The sequence below is a fragment of the Chiloscyllium plagiosum genome, chromosome 24 (genome assembly GCF_004010195.1).
Source record: "Chiloscyllium plagiosum isolate BGI_BamShark_2017 chromosome 24, ASM401019v2, whole genome shotgun sequence".
Taxonomy (NCBI): domain Eukaryota; kingdom Metazoa; phylum Chordata; class Chondrichthyes; order Orectolobiformes; family Hemiscylliidae; genus Chiloscyllium; species Chiloscyllium plagiosum.
Genome location: NC_057733.1, coordinates 23300261 through 23328169, shown reverse-complemented (window position 1 = coordinate 23328169; position 27909 = coordinate 23300261). Strand labels below are relative to the sequence as shown.

The following is a 27909-nucleotide window of genomic DNA, read 5'->3' as shown; positions in this document are numbered from 1 at the left end:
GGTCTTAATCTCAGATGCATTTCCATTCTCTTGCCAGTTGGTGTTAATCTTCTGGTGCTGTGCCCTGCACCAAGTATACATATCAGTGTGAAAGCAGAACACTCCACTGCAAGGCTTTTCGTTTTGTGCCCTGGGTTACCTGATTCCCTGACATGGTCAATTTGAACAGGAGAAATAGGCAGTTGTAAATCAGCAGTAGATTCCTGTTACATCTTAGTGAGGACGTCCATCATTGAAGCTGCAGCCAAGATGAGGATTGGGTGGGAGTCCCTCCTTACAGGGGACTGTGGAATGGCCATATTTTTTATGATGGGTTACAACTCATTCACAATGGGCCATAGCTCAGTCAATGGTCATGCAGCCCTGCTGAGGGGTATGAACTTGTTCACAGAAACCTATGTTTGACACACTGACAAATATTCACTGAATTATCAATTACAAACTAGCAAAATTAAGATTAAGGTTAGGCCTCTGATCTTGGTTAGCGAGTTTTGAGAAGATTTGTAACTCAGGTTGAGTTTCTATATGGAAGTTTGCTCGCTGAACTGGAAGGTTTGTCTTCTCAAGTTTTGTCACCATACTAGGTAACGTCATCAGTGAGCCTCCGATAAAGCACTGGTGGTATAGCCCGTTATTTTATTCATGTGTTTAAGTTTCCTTGGGTTGGTGATGCCATTTCCCGTGGTGATATCATACAGACAACAAGCAAAACTAAGGTAATTTACAAAATACCTTGCAAGAACTGTAACAAACACTACATTAGACAAACAGGCAGAAAACTAGCCACCAGAATACATCAACATCAACGAGCCACAAAAAGACACATGACCCACTTTCACTAGTACTTTTACATACAGAAGAGGAAGGACACCACTTTGACTGAGAGAACACATCCATCCTAGGAGAAGCCATACAGAGGCACACACAAGAATTCCTGGAAGCATGACATTCCAACTGGAACTCTATCAACAAACACACTGACTTTGATCCCATTTACCAACCCCTGAGTAAAATAACCAGAAATAACATCATCACAGGAAATGATGTCACCAACCCAAGGAAACCTCAACACATAAGTAAAAAGCTGGCCATTCTACCAGTGCTTCACTGGAGGCTCACTGAAGATGTTACCTAGTATAGTGACAAAACGTCTGAAAACAAACCTTCCAGCTCAACGAGCAAACTTAGATCTGATCTCAGCAATTGGTTACTGAAGGAGTCCTCAAACTGGTTCACCAGCCAACATGTTATACCTCTCTCTTTCACAAATATAAACTCTAGGACTACATTGGATTTTGCAGTATTTTATTGTAACTATGTGAATCTTGCTCAGTTTTGTTCATTTTTCTCTTCATGGTTAAATTGGAAAAGTCAGAAAACAATATTCTGTATGCCTACCTCTACTTAATTTGTATCAAATGATACAATTTGATAGTTCCCAAACACGTACTGGTCAAATTCAACAATTGGATTTTGAGGAAACCTTTAATATCATCTATCATATCAACAATTGGATTTTGAGGAAACCTTTAATATCATCTATCATATTCATTTGCTCATTTTCTCTCTTTCTCTTGTCTCTCCATTTCTATTTATACTTTATTTCTCTACTTTATTTTCATGCAAATGAAGCATTTGCAGAACCAAAGCACGGTGATTGTGTGGCAGTCTATCAATGCTGTCATAGACAAGTGCATCAAGTATATTGGAAAGAATTAAGTCAGTTATGTTTTTCCTCATGTTGCTTCCCTCACCAAGTGCTGCAAACTTAGTTTAGTAGCTATGTCCTTTAGGATTTGTCCAGCTGAGGCATTTCCAGCCAGAGTTCACTCTGTGCCTCTGGCACACTCAGTGCTTCTTTCTATTGGTGTTCAACATGCAGCACTGATTCAGCAGCCTCAGGGAGTGAGGCTGGGGTTGGGAGTGGGGGCAGAAGGTTATAATCTTGAAACTTTCTTTACATTTAATGTTTTTGTTTAACTTGGTGCCATGTAATCTCATGGGGTCAGAATCAAAGTTATGGACTCCCATGGCAACCCTTTGACTATATACCATTGTGCTGCCCTCTGGTGGGTGTGAATTGTTGGTGGGACAGGACATACTCAGATTGTGATATCTGGGACATTGTAAGGTGTGATTCTTGAGAATGTCTATGTTAAACTGTTGCTTGGTCTATGGGTCAGCTCTCCCAACTATGGCACAAGCCTTTAATGTGAATAAGGTGGATTTTGCAGGCTTGGCAGGGCTGTTGTTTCTAGATGTTAGTTCATTGCTGGATGCTCTGTCCAGTTTCATTCCTTCCTGACTTTAAGCGTTGAGTGGCTTATTCAGCCCAGTTCAGACTGAACCTGTCAGCCCAATTCCAGGCAATGAGGCCATTTGGAATCATGGGTTGTTTCTCCATGAAAACAATTTGAGTGGGGCTGAACAAAAAATGCCTGACCTGGACCCCGGGGTAAGGCCTGCTGGAAATTCAAGCTGCACGCATTGCAACTCTGCAAAACTATTTAGCATTTCTACTGAAGGAAACCAAACCCTTAAGGCATAAAGAACATCAGAATGATGACAAATTTCTCACCAGGAATTGGATCTTTACCCTTTTGACCAGAGAATGACATCATACGTTTTGGATTAGCCATCACCAAACTTGACATTGCCGTAGGTCTTGAGCACATATAGGCCAAGGTAGTTAAGGACATCAGTGAACCAGGTGAGTTTTTACAATAGTGATTTCATAGTCACTATTAGACTAGCTTTTAATTCCAACCCATGAGCCCAAAGCATCAGCCTGGATTACTAGGCCCTAGATATTACCATTGAATGAAAGGATAAGTGGGTTAGAAGGGGTGCATGGAATCAATATTTGGGGTTTCAAGGTGGAGGGAAGTTCAGACAAAATTACCAAACATTGATATAAGACTGTGAAAGGGTAAACACAAAGAATAGTTTTATTTGTAGTTTTATAAATTACAAAAATATACTTTATTTATTTGCATATTAATTTAACCCATTGAAGCTTGCTATGTTTTTGACACAAGTCCAAAAATACTGCATCTGAATAGGCTTCAATTACTGTTTCGTTCCACTGACAGAGCCCGGGACTAGATGAAGACTGTTCCGAAGTGCTTATCCTCTAACTATTCGGAACATTTGACTTGGTGTACCACAACATCCCTCTACACCACCTTAGCCACCTAACACTGAAGCCTTCAACTACCCCCAAGTCAGAATTATTCCAATTCTCATCCAATAAGGTGCCCAATCATCCTTCCTCGGACCAATTACTGGCCACGTTATACCAGAGAGAGTTTGAAGTTACTCACACATTTCATATAAAACCTCTGAAGCTGCAGTTTTAATGCAGCTGGATTGTAACTAACCTCCCAGAGGTGAGAGACAGCACAAAGGCCCCTTTTAGCAATTAATTCCTCAGAGACAGCACAAAGGCCCCTTTTAGCAATTAATTCCTCATACCATGTCAGTTGCATATGAAGCTAAATGAAAATTCACACCTTTGTTTCAAAGTCCCCAGCTTCTTACTCCCATCTACCTCTGCTCTCTGTAACTCCCTCCACACCCAGCCCTCTCCATTTATCCCGCCTGTCCTACAAAACCTTCACTTCCCCCATGTATGCCTTCAGCAAGCTAGGTTCAGAATTCCTAACCCACAAATCCCTTTGGTACTCTACCCTGTGCTCTCCTCCTTTATGATAGACCTTAAACTACATCCTTGATCATGTTTTTTGCTACATACCCTAAATACCTCCCTTACTTGTTGTCTGTTTTCCTTCACACTTCCTGGAACTTTCTCATGAAGCTCCTCAAGACATTTTTTTTTGTGTTACTTATGTTTCTCTCTACGTGTGAGCAGTTGTTGTTGATCCCAGTGCCTGAGGAACAGAGCCAGTCGAAGGCAGGGAGTGAGTGACTGATTTCTGGTAGGAGAGTTGTAGTTGGAGGAGGAGAGCGGGTAACAGCATGTCAAGTAATGCCAGACCTTCCCAGGAACACCGCAGCCCTCTGGAGAGAAACAAGGAAAGAAATCAAGCTTGCAGTTGGCAGTAAGGTGCCCTGCCTCAAATTAATAGCGCGCTAGATTACAGTGCTCACTGGCATGAAGCCTTTCACACATTTATGTAGGACCCACTGACCAGCAGTCTTGCCTTGCACCACATCAGATATAGCTAAGTTTCTTAATTTCCAATTCACTGGGACTGTTCTAGAGTCCAGTAAGTATTGAAAATCATAACCAGTACATCCACTATTCCCAAACTCATCTCTTTTAGATGTAAGCTATCAGATTTCAGTCTCTAAGCTTTTGCAATAATTTTTATCTGCATACATGAATTGCCTTAAATTCCTCACTCCTCTTAGCTGCTTAGTTACCCTCTATTTCTGGTCTGTAACTTGCCTTCTGCTATAAATACGGCCACAACATTTTTGTTCAATGTATTAGCCATTTCCTCATACCTTATGACAATTTCACATGTCTTAGCTGCTAAAGGACGAACATTTGCTTTACCTATTCTCCACCTTTTTATATATTTATAAAAACTCTTACAATTTGTTCTTGATTCCTGACTCATTTAACCTTAGTGTCCCAGCAATATTGGTTGTGGGATACAGGAGGGTTAATTGGATTTAGCGATGGTCAACTTCATTGTTGAACTTTTTAAATCAATACTCACCATTCACCACCACAATCCCACCACCCCCCCCCCCATCCCATTGAGAATGGCCATTTGAGGGGAAGTTTTGGAGGGCTGGGACTATCCATTGGACTGTACCAGAGGGGACAGGGAATGGAATAAATTCCACGGAAAAATAAACAAGATTAGCAAAGTCACCAGTAATGATTTACCTGTTGTCCAGAACAAGTAGCTGCTTCTCCAGATACTGCTTCACTTCAGGCGAATCCCCCACTGCTTGCTGTAAACTCAAACCGGGTGAACACTGCAACCAAAGCTGGAAAACAGAAACTTTCCAAAATCAGTCATGGCTGGAGAGAGAGCAGCATGCTGATGTCACACAAAACTCTTCCTGTCAAATCCTGCTTCCCTCCCATCACCCTCACTCATTCCAATCGGTCTGCACACCTCTCATCTCCAACTTCTCCCATAACTTCGATTTAAAGGGCTCCTTTAACAGAACAAAACGTCTAAAGGCTTCACACCAAAGTTTTCCATCAAAATGTGGCACCCACTTACCTGTGGAGATATCAGGAAAGGTGATTCGAAGTTTAGCCAAAAGAAGTATCAAGGAGTGCTTTGTACAAGGAGAGAGAAGCAGAAGTTTACGGAAGGAACTCTAGAGAGCTTGGGGCCAAGGCAACCAAAGGCAGACTGATGAAACCAGGGATAAAGAGCATAAATCACAAGAAATTACAAAGCATGTGATGGGCAAGTCCATGAAGGGATTTGAAAACAGAGATGAGAATTTTTACAATTTCAAGTGCTGTCAGGCTCAACGCATCCCAATATCCTTTAATCCCAAATACTCAGTGTCTCCCCATATCCTTCAAATCCCACTCATCATGTTTCTCTACATATCCCTCATCACACATACCCACTCCTTCCCAAATCCTCCATCAATATGGAGCAGACATTGTCTCACAGACAGCTGGGCTATTGTCATTAAGCAGAATGCGTGCAGGAACAAGTTAATTTTGCTTTTCCCAAAGGCTGTCTTTCACACAGACAAATATACAGGGAGCGGATATTGTCTAGGTTAAGGCACCCTTCCCACCTTCTCAATGAGTGGGCAGCATGGGGACATTAATTTGTAAACTGGTAGTGCCTTTGATAGATTCACAAAGTCATGTGTTCAAACCTCGCTCCAAAGCATACAATCTAAACTGTCCCTCCATGTGCCATACTGAGGGAGTCCTGTACTGTCAGAGGTTCTATCTTACAGATGAGGTGTTGAACTGAGACCCCCACTTCCCCACTCAAGGGTATATATTTAATACAATTTGAAGAGTAGCAGTTGAGTTCTCACATATATCAAGACAAATTCATAAAGAATGAGGAAGCCCATTCTGGGGCAAATGTGCCAAGCCTACTAGTGCTAATTAAGCAAAGGTGGCTTTGTTAGCATAGGATGAAAAAATAGCCACATCCCCAAGAACACAGTACATTGGGAGAGAGTCATTGCCAAGAGCATCGAAAGCTCCAATTCGAAGATACTGTAAAAAGTGACATGAAAGCCCAAAGCATCAGTCAATATAAATGGGGAACCTCAGTTTGTCACCTCAATGATAATGTGGTGTCAGAAGCCTCAACACTGGTGCCAGACCTGAAGATCAGGTGCCAACAGTGAACATCCTATTACACTGCCAAGGGACACCTTGCACTTGTGACAGACTATGTTTTCCAGCATTGCTTTGTTTAACCATCGAAGAGTGTGGCAGGTGACCTCATCTGACCTCACTGAGTTCTGACATTGTATGCCCATCATCCCTTGCAGATGGAAGGATGCTAATCATGACCAATATTTATCCTTCAAACAAAATCACTAGAAACAGATTCTCCAGTCATTGCTTGAGAGTCTTGCTGTGTAAATCGGCGGCAGCTCTTCTGACATTACAACAGTGATTACACTTTAAAAGTACACCATTATTTGCTAAACATTTAGGAGATCCTGAGACTGTAGGGATACAAAAAAATAGAAGTCTTTAGTTTAGAAAGAACGGAAGTACTAGGAACGTGGATTAACAGGTTAAACACAGAGAACCTCGATTATCCGAAGGACACAGGTGGGGAGTATTTCGTTCGGTTCATCAAATTCCAAATAATCGAATGCCGGATAACACAATTTAGCCAAGCATCAGGACCTTGCAATCTTGCCAGATAATCGAATGCCAGATAATTGAGAATCCTTTGTAAATCGTTTGTCATTTTCTTTGTATCAAAATGAAGGGCCATTATACAAAAAGCATGGTGTGCTTGTAACTGAAGAAGCTATACCTAGGTACCTTTGTACCTAAAGTAGTGCTGTAAGTAGTGACGTTTCAGTGTATTCATTGAGTATGTGACAATAAAGCTAATTCAATTCAAAACGAAGCATGTGAATCCTTCATTGAAAAGAAATTGTTTCGGTAAAAGGGAGAGGAACAGACAAAGGCAGCACATGGGGAGGTCAGTGTGGAGTGGGGGGGGGGGGGGTGGAAGAGACACAGAGAGAGAGAGAGAGAGAGAGAGAGAGAAATCCACACTGCTAACTGACTCAGCAGTGAATCTGTGTAGTTACTATCTTTGCTGTTTGAATTCATGGAGTGCATCTGGGAAAATTAACAAACAGTGAAATTCACAACTGATCTTGAAGGAACCCGTTTGGAAGAGGTCACGGCACAGAGACAGATATGTGAATAGTTTTAAGTGTGGACTTGGGGCCTTGCTGTATGTCTGCAGTAGTGAATAGAGTGGGTTCTTTCTTGATTTTGTTTTATTGAAATACATTTCTTGATTAAATTTAAAAATATAAGCCATAAGTATTAAGTTAACCTGGAGCAGTATTTTGTAGAGGAATAAAACAGAGCTATTTTCTGGGTCTGCAGATTGGAAGAAGCAAAAATGGCCCTTAGTAGAGTGATATACTCTTCTTATCAGATGTGGGAGTTCAGGGAGAATTTACGTTTTACTGAGGATTATATCTGCAATAAATGCCTTTGGTTGCAAATCCTATCAGATTGAATGGATCAGTTGGAGAGAAGTTAGAGGCAATGAGGAATTTACAAGAGCAAGGCGATATGATGGATGGCAGATAAAGGAAGGGGGAAAAGTCGCAGATACAGTCACATGGATGGGTTAACTCCAGGAAAGGTAAGAGAGTTAGGCAGGTAGTGCAGGAGTCCTCTGTGGCTCTCCCCATTTCAAACAGGTATGCTGTTTTGGAAAACGTAGGGGGTGATGGATTCTCAGCAGAACGTTGCACAAACAGCCAAGTGTCTGGTATTGAGACTGGCTCTATGCAATTAGGGGTCATCGGATTCCAAGAGATCAATTGTGTTCAGGGACTCTCTAGTCAGAGACACAGACAGACGTTTCTGTGGCCAAGAGCGACTAATCAGATTGGTGTGTTACCTCCCTGGTGCCAGGATCAAGGTTGTCTCAGAGACGGTGCAGAATGTTCTCAAGGGGGAGAGGGCCCAGAAGAAGCTCATTGTACACATTGGAACCAACGACAAAGGAGGCAAAAGGATGGGATTCTGAAGGGAGATTATAGAAAGTTATGCAGGAATTTAAAAAGGAGGTACTCGAGAGTAGTAATATATGGATTACTCTTGGTGCTATGAGCTATTGAGGGTAAGAATAGGAGGATAGAACAGATGAATGCATGGCTGATGAGCTGGTGTATGGGAGGAGGATTCACATTTTTGGATAATTGGAATCTCTTCTGGGGTAGAAGTGACCTGTACAAGAATGACGGATTGTACCTAAATTGGAAGGGGACTTATATACTGGCAGGGAAATTTGCTAGAGCTGCTCAGGAGAATTTAAACTAGTAAGGTGAGGGGGGTGGGACCCAGGGAGATAGTGAGGAAAGAGATCAATCTGAGACTGGTACAGTTGAGAAAAGAAACAAGCAAAACAGTCAGGACAGACAGGGACAAATCAGAGAACAAGGTAGGACTGATAAATTAAACTGCATTTATTTCAATGGGGGGGCCTAACAGGGGAGGCAGATGAACTCAGGGCATGTTTAAGAAGATGGGACTGGGTTATCATAGCAATTACAGAAACATGGCTCAAGGATGGACGGACTGGCAGCTTAATGTTCCAGGATATAAATGCTACAAGAAGGACAGAAAGGGAGGCAAGAGAGGAGGGAGAGTGGCATTTTTGAGGGAGGATATTCCTGGAAATACATCCAGGGAAGTTATTTGGGTGGAACTGAGAAATAAGAAAGGGATGATCACCTTATTCGGATTGTATTATAGACCCCTAATAGTCAGATGGAAATTGAGTAACAAATTTGTAAGGAGATCTCAGTTATCTGTAAGAATAATAGGGTGGTTATGGTAGGGGATTTTAACTTTCCAAACATAGACTGGGACTGCCATAGTGTTAAGGGTTTAGATGGAGAGGAATTTGTTAAGCATATACAACAAAATTTTCTGATTCGGTATGTGGATGTACCTACTAGAGAAGGAGCAAACTTGACCTACTCTTGGGAAATAAGGCAGGGCAGGTGACTGAGGTGTCAGTGGGGGAGCACTTTGGAGCCAGCGACGATAATTCTATTAGTTTTAAAATAGTGATGTAAAAAGAAAGATCAGATCTAAAAGTTGAAATTCTAAATTGGAGAAAGGCCAATTTTTACAGTATTAGGCAAGAACTTTCAAAAGCTGTTTGGGGGGGGCGTTATTCGCAGGTAAAGGGACGGTTGGAAAATGGGAAGCCTTCAGAAATGAGATAACCAGAGTGCAGAGACAGTATATTCCTGTTAAGCTAAAAGGAAAGGTTGGAAGGTATACAGAATGCTTGATGACTAAAGAAATTGAGGGTTTGGTTAAGAAAAAGAAGGAAGCATATATCAGGTATAGACAGGGTAGATCATGTGAATCCTTAGAAGAGTATACAGGCAGTAAGAGTATACTTAAGAGGGAAATCAGGAGGGCAAAAAGGGGACATGAGATTGCTTTGGCAATAGAGTTAAGGGGAATCCAAAGGGTTTTTACAAATGCATTAAGGACAAAAGGGTGACTAGGGAGAGAATAGGGCCCCTCAAAGATCAGCAAGGCGGCCTTTGTGTGGAGCGACAGAAAATGGGGGAGATACTAAATGAGTATTTTGCATCAGTATTTACTGTGGAAAAGGATATGGAAGTATAGACTGCAGGGAAATAGATGGTGACATCTTACAAAATGTCCACATTACAGAGGAGGAAGTGCTAGATGTCTTGAAATGCATAAAAGTGGATAAATCCCCAGGACCTGATCAGGTGTACCCAAGAACTCTTGTGAGAAGCTAGAGAAGTGATTGCTGGGCCTCTTGCTGAGATATTTCTATCATTGATAGTCACAGGTAAGGTGCTGGAAGACTGGAGGTTGGCTAATGTGGTGTCACTATTTAAGAAGGGTAGTAAGGACAAGCCAGGGAACTATAGACCAGTGAGCCTGACGTTGGTGATGGGCAAGTTGTTCGAGGGAATCCTGAGGGACAGGATTTACACGTATTTGGAAAGGCAAGGAATGATTAGGGATAGTCAACATGGCTTTGTGCGTGGGAAATCATGTCTCACAAACTTGATGGAGTTTTTTGAAAAAGTAACAAAGAGGATTGATGAGGGCAGAGCAGTAGATGCAATCTATATGGACTTCAGAAAGACATTCGGCAAGGTTCCCATGGGAGACTGATTAGCAAGGTTAGATCTCATGGAATACAGGGAGAACTAGGCATTTGGGTCCAGAACTGGCTCCAAGGTAGAAGACACAGGATGGTGGTGGAGGGTTGTTTTTCAGACTGGAGGCCTGTGACCAGTGGAGTGCAACAAGGATCAGTGCTGGGTCCACTACTTTTCGCCATTTATATAAATGATTTGGATGTGAGCTTACGAGGTATAGGTAGTAAGTTTGCAGATGACACCAAAATTGGAGATGTAGTAGACAGAGAAGAAGGTTACTTCAGATTACAATGGGATCTTGATCAGATGGGCCAATGGGCTGAGAAGTGGCAGATGGGGTTTAATTTAGATAAATGCGAGGTGCTGCATTTTGGGAAAGCATACCTTAGCAGGACTTATACACTTAATGGTAAGGTCCTAGGGAGTGTTGCTGAACAAAGAGACCTTGGAGTTAGGTTCATTGTTCCTTGAAAGTGGAGTCGCAGGTAGATAAGACAGTGAAGAAGGCATTTGGTATGCTTTCCTTTATTGGTCAGAGCACTGAGTATTGGAGTTGGGAGGTCTTGTTGCAGCTGTACAGGACATTGGTTAGGCCACTTTTCGAATATTGCGTGCAATTCTGGTCTCCTTCCTATCAGAAGGACGTTGTGAAACTTGAAAGGGTTAAGAAAAGATTTACAAGGACTCTGCCAGGGTTGGAGGATTTGAGCTATAGGGAGAGGTTGAATAGGCTGGGGCTGTTTTCCCTGGAGCGTCGGAGGCTGTGGGGTGACCTTGTAGAGATTTATAAAATCATGAGGGGCCTGGATAGGATAAATGGACAAGGTCTTTTCCCTGGGTTGAGGGAGTCCAGAACTAGAGGACATAGGTTTTGGGTGAGAGGGGAAAGATATAAAAGAGACATAAGGGGCAACTTTTTCACGCAGAGGGTGATGCGTGTATGGAATGAGCTGCAAGAGGAAGTGGTGGAGGCTGGTACAATTGCAACATTTAAAAGGCATCTGAATGGGTATATGAATAGGAAGGGTTTAGAGGGATATGGGCTGGGTGCTGGCAGCTGGGACTAGATTGGGTTTGTATATCTGGTTGGCATGGACGGGTTGGACCGAAGGGTCTGTTTCCGTGCTGTACTTCTCTACGACGCTATGAGGTGTCAACTGAAGGATTGCACCCATAACTGGGCCCAGAGGGTGGTGCTGGAAAAGAACTGCATATCAGGCAGCATCTGAGGAGCAGAAGAATCGACATTTTGGGCAAAAGCCCTTCATCAAGAACTCTGGGCACTGAGTTTCGGGAAGAATGTGAAAACTTTAGAAAGGTTGCAGACACGATTTGGTTCCAGGGATGAGAAAGTTCAACTGTGTGGAAATGGCAAAACTGGCAAGGAACTGTTCTCCTTGGAGTACACAGGGAAAGGGAAGGACTGATGTAAACATATGGTTCAAAATAATCAGGAGTTTTTACTGAGTTGCTGCAGAAAATCTGTTTCCATCAGCAGAAGGGTCATTAACTCAAAGACAAAAAATTGAAATCATTGGCAAAAGCTTTGGAGGAAAGGAGATTCTTTTCTTTGTAGTGATGTATGATCTGGAAAGGATGTTTGAAAGGATGATGGAAGGTAATTCAATGCTAACTTGAGAATTAGAAATATATTTGAAAATGAAAGGTTTGTGAGGCAACAAAAATAGCAGGTAGTGGTACCAATTAGATTGTTACCAAATAACCCATTGAAGCATTTCAAACATGTAGACTCTGTAGTGTGAGAAACTATAATTGTGCAAATGTGAGGGTCTGATTGCTTCTGTATGAATGTAAGCATGTCCACTGATTACATTACAGTGTGGAAACAGGCCCTTCAGCCCAACAAGTCCATACCGACCCGCCGAAGCGCAACCCACCCATACCCCTACATTTACCCCTTACCTAACACTACGGGCAATTTAGCATGGCCAATTCACCTGACCTGCACATCTTTGGACTGTGGGAGGAAACCAGAGCACCCGGAGGAAACCCACGCAGACACGGGGAGAACATGCAAACTCCACACAGTCAGTCGCCTGAGGCGGGAATTGAACCCGGGTCTCTGGCGCTGTGAGGCAGCAGTGCTAACCACTGTGCCACCGTGCCGCCGTAAGCACACACGAAGATGGGCATCTCAGCTCACTCAGACTCTAAACCAGTCACCTAACATTGGCTGAGGAGACAAAACCCAGTGAGTTTCTATCTGGACTGTTGCTGTGAATCGTGTTCAGACTTTAGAATTTTGCCCATAACAACAAGTTACAGCAATTAGGATCAACCAATTTAAAAGAATTCCATTTTCAATTACCTGATGTGTAATTCCATCGTTCATTCGGAGCCCCAAAACCAGCAATTCCTCCAATCTACAAAATAAAAACACAAATATACAGCCTAAGGTCTATTATTTTGCTTGCTACACTGAAGAATGTTCATGCTCGGTACGTAATACTTTCCACATCAGGCAGCTAATATGACCAATCACTCCCAGTCAGTTAGGGCACACAAGCACAGTACAGAGTAAAGGTCCTTTGCCATTATATCCATCAAACACTCCCTGGGCATATGCAGCACGGGTCTGATAGAGTAAAACTTTCTCTACATTGCCCCAAACTCTCAGGGGATAGGTATTGTCAATTGTTTCTCTGACAGATTCTTTATGTGTGGCCAACACATATGCACATCCAGGAGATGCTTGGAAATGTTTTCGAGGATATTCGAGAAACTTGAACCATTCAAAATTCAAAGACATGCTAGAACGAAGGGATAATCATCAGGCTGGAAAATGACACTACAGCACCTCTCAAATTCACAGCTTAATTCACCAAGAACGAGGGCAATAGATACATGGGAACACCTCCAGCTGCAAGGTCCCACCACCCACTCTAACTCCCCTAACTCAAAACTATGTTGCTGCTCCTTCAGTATCACTGGATCAAAATTTGAGGTCTTCCTTTCTAACAGTAATGTGCATCTACCTACACCACAAGCACTGCAGCAGTTCAAGGCAACAGCTCACCACCACCTTCAAGGGCAACTAGGGATGAGCAACAAACTACGATGCTGACATCCCCCCAATCAAAGAATGATAATTTTTTTTTTAAATGCTTTCTTATAAAAATTTTGAATAAAGTAATTTATTATTTAGTGACTGAGATGCAAAAACCAAAATGTTATACTAGTCAGGAATATCAAGGAACATAGAGAACTGGGTAAGAGGGAAGTAGTTATGTAGAGTAGTGAGTAATAAGATATTACTGGGGCCAGAATGAAACAGTCATCAAGTCTAAGTTAACCTGGCATGCATGAATGTTCACTGAAAGTGGTAAATAAGGTTGGGTGAGCTGTAGATGTAAATAGCAAATGGCAACTAATATAAAAATCAATCTAAAATGGTGTAAAAGTAGTAAAAGTAGTGGGTCAATCAGGGAACAAAAAGGACATCTATGCATCGGGGTAGTGGACAAGGCTGATGTACTCAATATTGTGTGTCTGTCTTTAACATGGAAACTGCTATTCCACATGCCATAGTGATAGAGGAGGTAACGTGGAGGTTGATGTACAAGTCAACTTTTGAAGTTTTGAAAATTCCCACTGAGGAGAGGGGTCAACATTAATACTGGGAACAAAACCATACCATCAATATGTGGGTGACTGCAATTGAGAGATGTCATCAGCATCTGCCAGAAGAGTAGATGTGTCTATATATCTAGATTTATACACTCACACTTCTTGCACACTTCAAAAGAAGATTGCTATTTCTCTTTAAGGAACCTGAACCTGGGTGGCACAGTGGTTCAGTGGTTAGCACTGCTGCCTTACAGCACCAGGAACCCGGGTTCAATTCCCACATTGGGTGACTGTGTGGAGTTTGCATGTTCTCTTCGTGTCTGCGTGGGTTTCCACCGGGTGCTCTGGCTTCCTCCCACAATCCAAAGATGTGCTGGTCAGGTGAATTGGCCATGCTAAATTGCCAATAGTATTAGGAGCATTAGTCAGGGGTAAATATAGGATAGGGGAATGGGGCTGGGTGGGTCGGTGTGGACTTGTTGGGCCGAAAGGCCTGTTTCCATACTGTAGGGAATCTAATCATCATAATCTGAAGCTATAAAGTTAAGCTAGTCCAGGACATGGAACTGTGTACCTTGACCTTAGGCTGGTTCACTTCAAAGTGGTTTCACAGAAGTGCTCTTGCAGAGAACAAACACAGACACAACAAGCAGAATAGCTTCCTTCTGTGCTGTAACCATTTTAAAAATCTTCTGTTGGATTTCTTTGCGATGGCCTTTCATTTAGTTCTACCCCACAAGTGGAAACTCTCCCCCTGCATTCAATCTGTCAAAACCTTTCAGAATTTAAAGAGCTCGACTAAGCCACACCCAAACCTTACATTCTTCAAGAGAAAACAGCCCCAGTTTATCATTCCTTTCCTGATATCAAAGTTTGTTCTGTTTTTTATCCTGGATGTGTTACTGAAAGTCTTTCCTATATACCAGGGCTCGGAGTTATCCTCGTTCACCCAGAAATAATGGAAAACAAGTGACTCAAATCCTGTCTTGGGCTGGACACACATACTTGTACTTTCCAGTGGGTATGGAAAAGGGTCAAGAACTGAGAGCAACTGCAGCATCCCAACTGAAATCATCCAACTGGGAACAGCTTCAGGACCTTGTGGCCTGTGTGGTTCAGAATCTGTCTATGCCATCAGGCAGACATTCATGTCCAAAGCGTTTAATCTCAAGAGGATTGTGTTACATTTAACAACAATAGCAGCAGAGTGTACTGGCTACAAGATTCACTGCAGAAATTCAAAGATCTTTAGACTGCACCTTCCAAAACCACCATCACTTCCATCTAGAAGGACAAAGGTAGCAGATTCATAGGAACACCAGTACCTGCAAGTTCCCCTCCAAGCCACTCACCTGCCTGACTTGGAAATACATTGCCGTTCCTTCATTGTTGCTGGGTCAAAACACTGGAATTCCCCGCCTAAAGGCATTGTGGATCTACCCAGAGCATGTGGATTGCAGCAATTCCTGACGACAACACCAGCACGTTCTCATTGGCAGCTAGAGATGGACAATAAATATCCACAGCCCATGAGTGAATTAAATAAACTGCACAAGCAACCTGAGGAACCTTTACTCAGATGGGGAAATGGGGGGAGTTCATGCAGCTCCTCCATGTCAGCACCTGTTTTAAACAGTCAATTTAGTTATTCACAAAACAATTGCTGATTAGTCATTCAATCTCAAACATACTCACATGTCCAATTCAGTCTGCTGCACTCGCTTCCTGGTTCCATGACCAAACTGTCTCACTTCCCTGAGCCAGTCGTCAGGTTCCAGGGTCTGTATCCTGGCCTCTCGCAGAGATTTTTCCTCACCCCAGGGTATAAACCTGCCGTGGGCACCTGGTGAGAGACAGTTGGATGTGTATTGATATAGCTCCTTTCACAACCTCAGGATATTCTGAAGCCCTCTTATTTAATAAAGGACCTTTGGAGTGCGGTCATTGTTGCAGTGTGGGGAACACAATGATCAATTTGAACCTACTTGACCTCATCCTTTCCAACCTACTTGCTGATGCATCTGTCCATGACAGTATTAGCAAGAGTGACTACCACAATTCCTTGGGATGATCTTCACACCAAGGATACCCTTTTATACTCGTCACTGGTGATACCACTTTATATGTATCTTCATTGAAGGAAGGACATCAATGTATTAGAATCAGTTCAGATAATGTTTAAAACACTAGTACATGTAATGGACAGATTGTTTTATGAGGAAAGATTGGAGGCTAGACTTGTATCCATGGGAGCTCAGAAGAGCAAGAGGTGACTGAAGCATATGAAATCTTGAGAGACCATAACAGCTTGGATGTGGAGAGTATGTTTCCTCTCACGGGAGAATCTCGAATGAGAAGTCACTGTTTAAAAATAAGGTGTCACCCATTTAAAATGTAAAACAAGGTGACTTTTTCTCTCACAGAGAATCATGAATCTTCGGACCTCTGCTGTCATCACCTTGTGAGTAAAGTGTTACTTGAAAACTTTTAAAGACAGAGGTGTATAGATTTTTGGTAAACAAAGGGGTCAAAGAATATTAAGGATAGGCAGCATGATGGCTCAGTGGTTAGCACTGCTATCTCACAGCTCCAGGGACCCAGATTCGATTCCACCCTTGGGCAACTCTCTTTGGAGTTGCACATTCTCCGTGTGTGTGCTTGGGTTTCTTCCCACAGTCCAAAGATGTGCAGGGTAGGCGGACTGGCCACGCTAAATTGCCCACAGTGCAGGGTAGCTGGGATAGCCATGGGAAATGCAGAGTTAAAGGGATAAGGTAGTAGGTGGGTCTGGGTGTGATGCTCTTCAGAGGAGCAATGTGAACCTGTTGGGCCAAATGGCCTATTTTTATACTGTAGGGATTCTATTCTACAATGACTGCAGATGCTGGAAACCAGAGTTTAGATTAGAATGGTGCTGGTAAAGCACAGCAGTTTAGGCAGCATCCAAGGAGCAGTAAAATCGACGATTCGGGCAAAGGCCTTTCATCAGGAATACAGGCAGAGTGCCTGAAGGGTGGAAAGATAAATGAGAGGAGGGTGGGGGTGATTCTATTCTATAAACATTGAACTCCAAGTTGTGTAGTCCCAGTTCCCATTAAAATGATTCTGTTCTTGCTGGAAGTTCCCATCCTGCAGACCTCACCCCTCCAGCAGCACACAAGCTCATTGCGAAATACCATGCTCACTGGACTCAGTCCCATATGACAAAATAACTGGGGCCAAGAATAGCATGGACAGGAAGCACCGGATTAACAGGTGCTACAAGACCCAATTTCTAAAGCTTGCTGCTGACAAAGGTTAAGGTCCCAACACAAACTGACCCAAGTTGTTAAACCAGATCCGATAGTGAGCCTTCCAGCTACCACAGGAGAATCATTCCAGCAAGCTGCTGGACTGGTGCTAGTTGCCAGGTTGGAGGGTTTGAGCTGTAGGGAGAGGCTGAAAAGCCTGGGGCTGTTTTCCCTGGAGCATCAGAGGCTGAGGGTTGACCTAATAGAGGTTTACAAAATCACGACAGGCATGGATAGGGTGAATAGCCAAGGTCTTTTTCCCGGGGTATGGGAGTCCAAAAGTAGAGGGTGTAGGTTTAAGGTGAGAGGGGGAAGATTTCAAAGGGATCTAAGGGGCAATTTTTTCACGTAGATGGTGATGCTACCAAAAAAGATGGTGGAGGCTGGTACAATTAAAAGGCATCTGGATGCAGGTATAGGAAGGGTTTGGAGGGATATGGGCCAAAAAGTGACAAATGGAACTAAATTAATTTAGGATATCTAGTCATCTTAGGTGAGTTCAATTTTTTCACGTAGATGGTGATGCTACCAAAAAAGATGGTGGAGGCTGGTACAATTAAAAGGCATCTGGATGCAGGTATAGGAAGGGTTTGGAGAAATATGGGCCAAAAAGTGACAAATGGAACTAGATTAATTTAGGATATCTAGTCATCTTAGGTGAGTTGAACCAAAGGGTCTGTTTCCATGCTGTACACATCTATGACTCTAGAGGGCAAGGACAGATGTGTACTGCCCTGGCCCACTTCCCATGTACTACAAATAGCCCAAAGTGTAACACACAGTTAACTTACATTGAAGTAGTAAGTAACTGACCTGGGCCCACGCCAAGATACTGCCTTCCTCTCCAATAACCAAGGTTATGCTCACACACAGCTCCCTGGGAAATAAGCAAATCATCATTAAGCAGCTTCACAGGGGATAACAGTAGTTCCAGCCTGTAACTCACATATGAGATCCTATGTAGGGACACAAAGGGAACAATAAGCTGAGAAACAAAACAGAAAGGAAGCAGACACCCAACTGTGTTTTGGAATGTCATTATCCAATCTGTAAAAGTATTAATGGATGGGGAACTAAGGCCGGTACATTTCATAGAATCAGAACGCATGAGGTGGCCATTTGGCCCATCATAGCTGTCCTGGCTCTTTGAAAGAATTCTCCAATTAAATCTCTTGCCACCTTGCAAATATTTCTGCTTCAAGTATAAATTGAACAGCCTTTTGGTAAGAAGTTACTATTAAATCTGCTTCAACTCGAATTTCAAGCATTACATTTCACAACACAACTCATTGTACAAATAGAAAACCCGTACCTCCTCTCTGTCTTACCTTAAATTTTGTGATGTATAATTTTGGGCCATGATCTCATTGAATGACAGAATATTCTGAAGGGGCTGAATGTTCTCTGCCTCAGATAGTGCAAATACTCCCTGGCAGACAGGGTCCCTGGATATGGGCCACTTCCTGCTGCCCCATCCAAATTCCTCTGCATGATGCAAGACTAAGACAATGTTCACAAATGCACAGACTGATGATGGTGATGGGAAGCAGCAGCCCTAGCTGATTTCTCTCTTGGCATTAGTGCATGTACCATGGCAAACTTTGTGGATGACACAAAAATAACTGGCAAGACAATTAGTGAGGATGACACAATGAGTCTAAAGGGGATATAGACAGGTTAAGCAAGTGGGTAAAAGCTGTTAGATTAAATATAATAATGTGGGAAAATGTAAAGTTCTACCTTTTGATGGGAGGAATGGGGGTGGGGTGTGAATATGGTTTAAATGAAGACAAACTGCAAAAAGTTGCAGCACACAAGGATCTGGAAGTCCACATGCATGAATCACAAAAGTCTAGCATCCACGTTCAGCAGGTAATTGAGAAGGCATATAGACTTTTGGCCTTTGTTTCAAAGGGAATGAAGTACAAGTCTACAGCGAGGACAGTGGCCTAGAGGTATTAGCACTAGATTATTAATTCAGAGAAACAGGAAATGCTTTGGGGACCCTAGGTCAAATCCCACCATGGAAAATGATGGAATTGAAATTCAGTGAAAAACAAAATCTGGAATTAAGAGTCTAATGATTACAACAAAACTGTTGGTGATTGTCAGGAAAAACCCATCTGGTTCAGTAATGTCCAATAAGGAAGGAAACGGCCATCCTTACCTGGTCTCGCGTCCATGTGACTCCAGACCAACAACCATTTGGTTGATTCTTAATTGCCATCTTAACTACAATTGGGAGAGGCAACAAATACTGGCCTAACCAGTGACACTTACATCCCACGAATGAATAGTAAAAAAAAAAGGAAAGCTTGCCAAAGCTATACTTATCAAATGACATCTAGAATACTGAAAGCAGTTTTGGACTCCTTATCTAAGGAAAGGTATACTGGCATTGGAGGCAGTCCAGAAAAAGTTCACTATATTGATCCAGATAGATTTTCTTACGAGTTTGGCTTTTTGGAGTTGAAAAGGATGAGAGAAACACAAGATTCTTAGGGGCTTGACAGGGTACATACGGAGTAGTTAGTTCCCCCTATTGGAGATTCTAGGACTAGAGAATGTAATATCAGAATCAGGGGTCACCTATTTAAGCAGTGAGGAAATCAACGGACATGGGGATGTGATAGAAACGCAAGCAGAGAATTATCAAATCAACCATGATTGTACTGAATGACAGCAGACTTGATGGGCTGAATGGTCTATTTCAATGCCTACATCATTTGATCTGCAGCCATCTCCCAGAGTTCTGTCATTGAGTACACCACATAACTGAACCATCAGTGTTCCGGCATCCACATTCTCTACCAAATTAACCTTCAGGTCCAATATGGGTTAGATACAGAGTTAACACCATCCCAAAAATTACCTCAATCCCTTGACCTTAATAAATAATCCCCTAACTGTCCCTTGACAGGACAGAATTCGAGTACAGTTGAAAAAAGAAGCAACACTCTATTATGTTTTCAAATCTTGTACTCATCAGGACAGATGCAAGAATGCCAAATTTCAAAGGAAACAAATGCTTTGCACTGCAAGAGTGCTGATAACTTAGCAAGTGGACTCTGTTTGATTATGGCATTGCCAAGGAGACTGCACCAGGGAACAGTTGTGTCTCACATCTATGCTAAATTCACAAACGTCAACTGATTGGTTGATGTGTTATGATGGGAAATGAACCGCAAATTGTTGTCCCCAAGGTTTTGTTTAGTTGCAAAGGGCTCAATGTCTGGACACATTCTGTTTTAAGATATGGTTCTGTTTGCAAATTTGGTGGAAGAATATATTGTAGGCTCTAGGAAGTACAAATGAATTTCATTATAAGCCTAGCTAATGAACTGAAATCGGTTGTTATAATAATTCCTAGCACACTTAAGGTTGTTCCATAAGTGATGTTTAACAGCAGAAACACATCTTCAACATCATGGCCATTTTTCAGCAATACTCAAAATTCCCCAATTCCTGGTTTGCAGTTGATGTCTTCTGTTTGAAAAGCAGCCCAAGTGACATCGCTAATTAAAGGGCCCAAACAGCAATAAGAACTTCAGATTGCCTTGCATGATAACACACAGAGAATTACATTGTGGATTTGAATACAAGTTCCCAACGTATTCAGCACACTGCTTCACCCAGATCCCACTATCACCTGCCATCTCTTACACTTTTAGCAAAGTTTGATACTTCGTATTGAAGGAATCCTGCCTTTCCCAGAATTCTCCTTGCTGCTTGGTACATTTCTGCCAATTCCTCTTGCTCAGGAATGCTCAGGGCCTGCTCCTGGACCTGTTTGTAAAGAGCTGTTCCCCTCTCCAATGTCAATTGATAGAGTGACACATGGTGATCACACAATGCTACCAGTTCCTCCAGCTCTTCCTCCCATGATTCCACACTCTGGCCTGGGCGCCCAAATATGATGTCAATAGATGTGTTACCAGGAAACAGTTTCCTGGCCTCCTCCAGGCTCCGAAGGGCTTCTTGAGCCGTGTGGTCTCTTCCCAGAATCCGCAGGTCACTGTCACATAACGCCTACAGTTAAATGGAAGAACAGTGCGCATAATTAGACTGAATAATGGTAGGCTGGGTACTTGAGTTATTGATCTTCCACAGGCAAGATCTGGCTTCAAAACTAACGCAAGACTACCTCCTGGGATAAACCTCCTTCGCCAGAGTTTCTGTCCAGTTCATAATGAACATGAACCCCTCACCTCCCTCAGTGGAACATGATCACACTATGTCAGTGTAAAACTTGCTTGAGCTTTGCTAGAGTGGAGCACTGATTTTCATCTCTCTCTCTCTCCTTATGTTGTATTTTCTATGATCAATACGACCAGGTTTGTGTTATTGCCAATAGACCATGGCACCATGTAGCATGTTAAGGCAGCAGCCCATCAACCGTATTGACCATGTTCCTTGCACTTACAGACATGGATTTCAAATCCATCCTACATGGTCTCACATTTGCCCTTTGACTGATCCTTTTTTCTGAAGTATTCCACACTCCAGTGTATTCATCTCTTCCACTTTGCAATACACCAGGTTTCTCTTCTCTCATCCCAGGGCCCTCCCCAACAGATATTGTTAACTTTCCTGGTATTGGAGCCAGTCCTATTGACCAGTTCCACTTGAAAAAGTTCCTTCGTGTCCCAGAACTTATCCAAATATCCCTAAATCTGAAGTTCTCTCTGCTGCAGTATTTCCCCAGCCTTATCTAGCATTCCCATGCTTTTTAGTGCAAAAGATCAGGAGTAATTCCGAGATGACTACATTTTGAGGTTCTAGATTTTAATTTTCTCCCAAATTCCTAAGACTCTAGCAGCAGAGTTGCAACCCTTTTCCCACATAAATGACACTCTCACACTTTCAACGTGTGGTTCTCATCGATAGTTGCAGAAACATTTGTCTAACTTTCAGTTAACAAATCCCCAAGCGTTTGCCGGTTCTCCTTTGATAGTCATTTTCCTTCACAGGTACTCAGCACTGAAAGCTGGTGTAAAATGTCACACTGAGGGTTTCCACACTATCTGCCTCTCTCTGCCCTGCTCGATGGTCACCCACTCGTTGCCCTTCTGAATTCTGTGTCACTGCAGGATGCCACCTCCTGGAACCTGTGTTCCAGGCAATTTGCAGCCTGATTCTGTATGGCTGCTGTGACAGACTCACACACTCTGAACTTGGCTTTGAGTAACTAGAGACACCTTCAACACACACTTCCCAAAACTAACACATGATTATCCAGGAGAGACAGCCTGATATTCCCAATGGTAAAGGGACTGCTAACAATCAATGTAGGCCTGCTCATATTAAACATTCAACTGCGATAAAGGGGCAGGGGAACGTAAAGCCCAATAGAGTTGCCATCTTCAGGACAAAATGAGAGAAAAACACAGAGATTCATCCCACACCCCGTCTTTAGATACATAGCCCAATCTCACCTGCACCCCGAGAGACAGTCTAGTGATCCCAGCCTCCTTGAACTCGGCCAGCCTGGAAGCTGCAGCTGATGTGGGGTTGGCCTCCATACTGATCTCCACGTCATGAGGGACGTGGGTTACTCTGGCAACAGTTTCCAGGACACGGGCGATGGTGGACGGTCGGGCCAGGCTTGGTGTGCCCCCACCGAAGAATATCGAAGTGATCCTTGGAAGTAAATAACAGTGTGAATAACAATGCTATATTTAGGGGGTGCGGGTTACAATCTTTATGCTACCAGCACTGTGCTCCAGTTGCCTGCTTTGTTTTTCACACCTTGTTCATGGGTTCAATCCCTCATTCCCATGATCCCTCACTGTGTGCCAGTGAATTCAGCAGTGAATGCTGACAGATTATTTGGAGCAATTCAGTGACTAGGTCCTCCACTCACTCATTAACACCAGACACTGGATTGTGATTTTCAGTGGAAGTTCTGAGTGACTCTACATTCCGCAGTTCAGGGGAACAGAGAGTAATTATGCAGCGATCCAGCTGATTGCTGGCTCACATCAGTGCTCTGCTCCTCTATACAACTGGGGGAGGTTTGAGGGGAGTGGGGCAACGTGTTGACAGTAATCCTGTTACAAATAAACAGGACAGCATTCAATACTGAAAGGACCACGTCCTCTGATATGGAGCAACACAGAAGCTCACTGTAAAAGGTCTACTCTGTATCTAACCCTGTGCTTTACCCACCCTGAAAGTGATTGATGGGACAGCATAGAGTGAGCTTTACTCTATAGATAATTCTGTGTTGTACCTCCCCTCAGAATGTTTGATGGGACTGAAATGTGCAGCACTCCAATGCAGGAATTATTTCCCAACAGCACTGTGGGATGACCTACACCCACCCACTGGTTCAAGATGGTGGCTCACCACCAACTTAAATGTAATGAAGGATGAGCAATTAAGGCTGCCCTAGCCAGTGACACCTACATCCAGTGATTGAACAAAACAAAATCTCCCAGGTTTGAACTGAATGTTCTGATTCTGAGCTAAGTGTACACAACTGACTCAAGGTGACTCCATCCCATATTCACTTACTCACACCTAATCACTGCTTCCTGATTTCCAAAAGGCATACCATTGTTCCTTCAGCCTTGTTGTGTGTATCTGTCCCATGTCTCCAACCCTCCACGGCTCCTGGACCACATTAAACTTACTCCTTCACTTGGCTGACACTGAGCAGGGTTTCTGTCTCTCGTAGAAGGCCATCCCTCATGGCATCATGATCAACGCTGGGGGAGATATACTTGTTAAAGTTGCAGTACGTGCACCTTCTCTCACAGAATGGCCACTGAAAAAGAAAGCACATATTAACTAAAATACTTCCCTCCAACTAATGCCTATGGCCCAGGTTCCTCAGAGGTAGAGATGGCAGACACAGCTCATCCTCTCACTCCTTCTTCAGCTATGCAGGGACCTGATTCCCCAACCACACATCCCCCTCCCCAGTGGAGAAGTACCTTATTCACATAGACAAGGAAAGTCCTAGCTAAATGGCCATAGTTATTAGTGACTGCAGTTACCCTGGATCAGGGAGCAGCAGATAAGTGATCAAGCAGAGGCCTTACTCCTAACCATCTCCTGCCTCCTGCTGGGACAGCACAGACATATCATTTCAGGATGTAGCGAGGACCTGGGACTTGTGGACAGAATGCTGTTGATCTTCAGATCAAGGACCATGTACTAGTGACTGAACAAAAGGGCAAATAGCCCAAGTAATTGCAGGCTAGTCAGCCTAACCATAATAGGAGCAAAATGATGGGAAAAATTTCTGAGGGAGGGGTTAAATCTTCCTTTACAAAAAAAAATTAATCAAAGACAGTCAGCTAGGACTCGTCATGGGAAGGTTGGTTCTGACCAACATGATTTTGAAGTAGTAAGAAGGAAAGTAAATTAGGACAGTTTAATTTGGTTAATTTAGATTTCAGTACGACATTTGATAAGGTGTACATGTCAGGCTGGATACAAAGTAAATTCCCATGGGATCCAAGGAAAAATCCAAGTTTGTTCCAAAATGCACACAGAAACAGGAAATAAGGATCATGGTCAATGGGCATGTTTGCGACATGGAAGCTATTCCCAGTGAGTACCTGGAGAGCTCTGTACTAATTCCTTTACTTTTTGTGGCACATGTCAATGATTTAGATTTCAAACCAGGAAATGTGATTACGAGTTGGCAAATGATTCAAAAAAGGGGGTAATGAATGAGAATGAAAAATAAAGTTGGAGCATAAATATAGAGATCAATAGATGGGCGGAACAGTGGCAAAAAGAGTTCAATCTGGTAACGCATTGGTGGAAGACTAAAAAGGCCAAGGGATCACTCAATAAATGACAGAACACTGGCAGATATAGAGGAACAGGGGACCTTGAAGTGTATAACCATAGATTTCCTGAAGATTGATTGAAATCTACTGCCCTTACCTGGTCTAAACTACATCCAGAACCACAGCAACATGGTTAACTCTTGACTGCCCTCTACAGTGGAAAAAGTGAGGACTGCAGATGCTGGAGAGTCAGAGTCAAAAAAGGTGGCGCTGGAAAGGAAAACAGCAGGTCAGGCAGCATCCAAGGAGAGCCTGATGAACGGTTTATGCCTGAAATGTTGACCCTCCTGCTCTTTGGATGCTACTTGACCTGCTATGCTTTTCCAGTACCACCCTTTCTAACTCTGCTATCTACAGTGGCCTAGCAAGTCAATCAGGTCAAGGGCAATAAGGGATGGGCAACAAATGCCGTCCTTCCCAGCAAATGCCTAAATCACAGGAATGAATAAAAAAGCAAGGGCAGGTCAAAACCTGGTAATTCCACAGCAAATAACTCACTCCCTGACTCCCCAAAATGTGTCCACCATCTACAAGAATAAGTCAGGCGTCTGATGGAATACTACCCAGTTGCCTGAGTACAGTTCCAACAATACTAAAGACACTTGACACCATCCAGGTCAAAGCATACTGGCATACCATCCACAACCTTCAGCATTCACTCCCTTCACCTGACACACAGTGGCATTTGTGTGTTCTATCCACAAAATGCAGAAACTCACCATGGCTCCTTCAACAATACTTTCCAACCAATGACCTCGACCATTTAGAAGGACAAGGGCAGCAGATACATGGTTACAGCACCACCTTTAACTGTTCCCTTGAATCACTCCCAGTCTGACTTGGAACTATATCATTTTTTTTCACTGTCACTGGGTCAACGTCCTGTAATGCCTTTCCTAACAGCCGTGTGTACCTACACCACATGGACCGCAGCAATTCAAGAAGACAGCTCACCACCACCTTCTCCACAGCAATAAATGCTGACCTTGCCAGTAATAATCACATGCTTGGAAAAAAATCAACAAAACTTTGTCAATTCCTGAAGTTAGCAGGAGAGGTAAACGTTGTGACTAAAACCGTTTCCATACCATCAAAGAGCTACAGCTTCAAAAGACAGCATTCGGCCCATTGTGTCTGTGCTGGTCCACAGTCCCACCTTTTTCCAATAGCACTGCATATAGGACAGTTTTTCTGAATGCAATTGAAGAGGCAGGAGGTCATCCTAAAACTGTAAAACACACTAGCATCTAGTGTGCCTCATCTGGTAGCACACTCATCTCAGAATCACAATGTTCTGATTTCAAGTCCCAGTCTAACTCTTGAGCCTAAATATTTAGGCTGAGGGAGCACTGCACTGTCAGAGTGCCATCTTTCAGATGGCATATGCCTCTTCAGGTGGTGGCACACTTCCAAAAAAGAGCAAGAGACTTATTCCTGGTGTAGTTATCCAGCAACCAACATTACATTAACCATGTCAATATTATATAGGAGCTGGCTGGGTGCAACACAGCAAATGTGCTTCCTACAGTATCAGTGACCACACTTAAAAAAAAGTATTTCAATGACTTGTAACGTACTTCAAGTTCTCAACAATCCTGAAAAGCGCTATATAAACACGTCCATCTTGCATTTAGAGTGCTCCGTTCAGTTCTGATCACAACATGGGGTGGCACGGTGGCTCAGTGGTTAGCACTGCAGCCTCACAGCACCAGTGACCCAGGTTCAATTCCAGCCTTGGGTGACTGTCTGTGTGGAGTTTGCATGTTCTCCCTGTGTCTGCTTGGGTTTCCTCCGGGTGCTCTGGTTTCCTCCCAAAGCTGTGCAGGTCAGGTGAATTGGCTATGCTAAATTGCCCGTAGTGTTAGGTGCATTAGTCAGAGGGAAATGAGTCTGGGTGGGTTGCTCTTCGGAGGGTCGGTGTGTACTGGTTGGGCCGAAGAGCCTGTATCCACGCTGTAGGGAATCTAATCTAAATCTAATGATAGGAAGGATAAGAGTGCACTAGAGAGGGTATGAGAGAGGTTATGGAAGATGTTGGCAAGAATGGAGAATTTTATCCGTGAGCTGGGATCAGGTAGGTTGGGATTGTGGATTAAACAAGGGAATATTTAGTCATGATGTACAAAATTATGAGGGTCTTTGTTTTTGAAGCAAGGACTATTTTCCTTAGAGATGCAATACATTTAAAACAATTGTCAGAAGGGTTAAAAGGTGGTGAGGGTCTGGAACTCACTGATTGAAAGGGTGGGGAAGCAGAAACCTGCATTAAGACTTTATATTAAAAAAAATCACTTATGCAACAGTTATGCACCATAGACACTGTAACCCACACCGTTACAGACCAACAGCAGGAAAGTTAGATAAAGCTGGTGAATAATGTTTTGTGGTTGAATTGACAAAATGGATCAAACAGTCTCCTGCTATGCCATATTTTTTAATGAGCTTATGATCCTACTCCACTAGTTACCTAATGGAGCAACGCTCCGAGGGGTAGTGCTTCCAAATAAACCTATTTGACTATAACCTGGTGTTGTGTGGTTTTTAAACTGTGTTCACCCCAGTCCAACACCAGCATCTCCACATTATACTTTTTTTTATATTTTGCAAGTGTAGACACATGACCCCACACCCTATCGCTATTACTCACATGAACATATAATGCAGCTTGATGTAAAGTGGCCTCATCCAGGTATGCAGGTACCTGCCCCCCAGTTAATCCCCAGCCTGAGAATTGTCCTGAACTCCTGGCCAGGGGCAGAGACACAGTACAGTTCCTGGCCAGTCGCAGAGGGTGCATTAGGCAGTGAGCTGTGCAAGGCCACAACATGCCTCTCCCTTTAACCACAACTCAGTTAATTCCGATTCTCCAATACTCCTTCACT

The 27909-nt window shown here is 43.1% G+C and overlaps 1 protein-coding gene across 3 annotated transcripts; it reads right to left on the bottom strand.

Annotated features, from left to right (window-relative positions):
• Nucleotides 1–3446: 3446 nt before the first annotated feature.
• rsad1 (radical S-adenosyl methionine domain containing 1) lies at nucleotides 3447–27909 on the bottom strand. 3 transcript variants are annotated; one of them, XM_043714581.1, is made up of 9 exons: nucleotides 27675–27909; nucleotides 23858–23991; nucleotides 22658–22862; nucleotides 20886–21251; nucleotides 18036–18099; nucleotides 15628–15775; nucleotides 12674–12728; nucleotides 4862–4965; nucleotides 3447–4020 (listed from the first exon to the last, which is right to left on the bottom strand). In XM_043714581.1, exons 1-9 carry the CDS (start codon nucleotides 27852–27854, stop codon nucleotides 3858–3860), a joined length of 1419 nt encoding a protein of 472 aa, XP_043570516.1. In that variant the 5' UTR covers nucleotides 27855–27909; the 3' UTR covers nucleotides 3447–3857. The 3 variants fall into 3 exon arrangements, with proteins under 3 accessions (XP_043570516.1, XP_043570517.1, XP_043570518.1); XM_043714582.1 differs by lacking the exon at nucleotides 27675–27909 and adding an exon at nucleotides 25747–25955; XM_043714583.1 differs by lacking the exon at nucleotides 27675–27909 and having other exon boundaries at nucleotides 23779–23904.

Coding starts and splice junctions, on each gene's coding strand:
- rsad1 (XM_043714581.1), bottom strand. CDS start 27,854: ATGTTGTGGCCTTGCACAGCTCACTGCCTAATGCACCCTCTGCGACTG. Junction 18,100..20,885: donor TATCAAACTTTGCTAAAAGT/GTAAGAGATGGC, acceptor CTTATTTCCCAG/GGAGCTGTGTGTGAGCATAA. Junction 4,021..4,861: donor CTACTTGTTCTGGACAACAG/GTAAATCATTAC, acceptor GTTTCTCTCCAG/AGGGCTGCGGTGTTCCTGGG.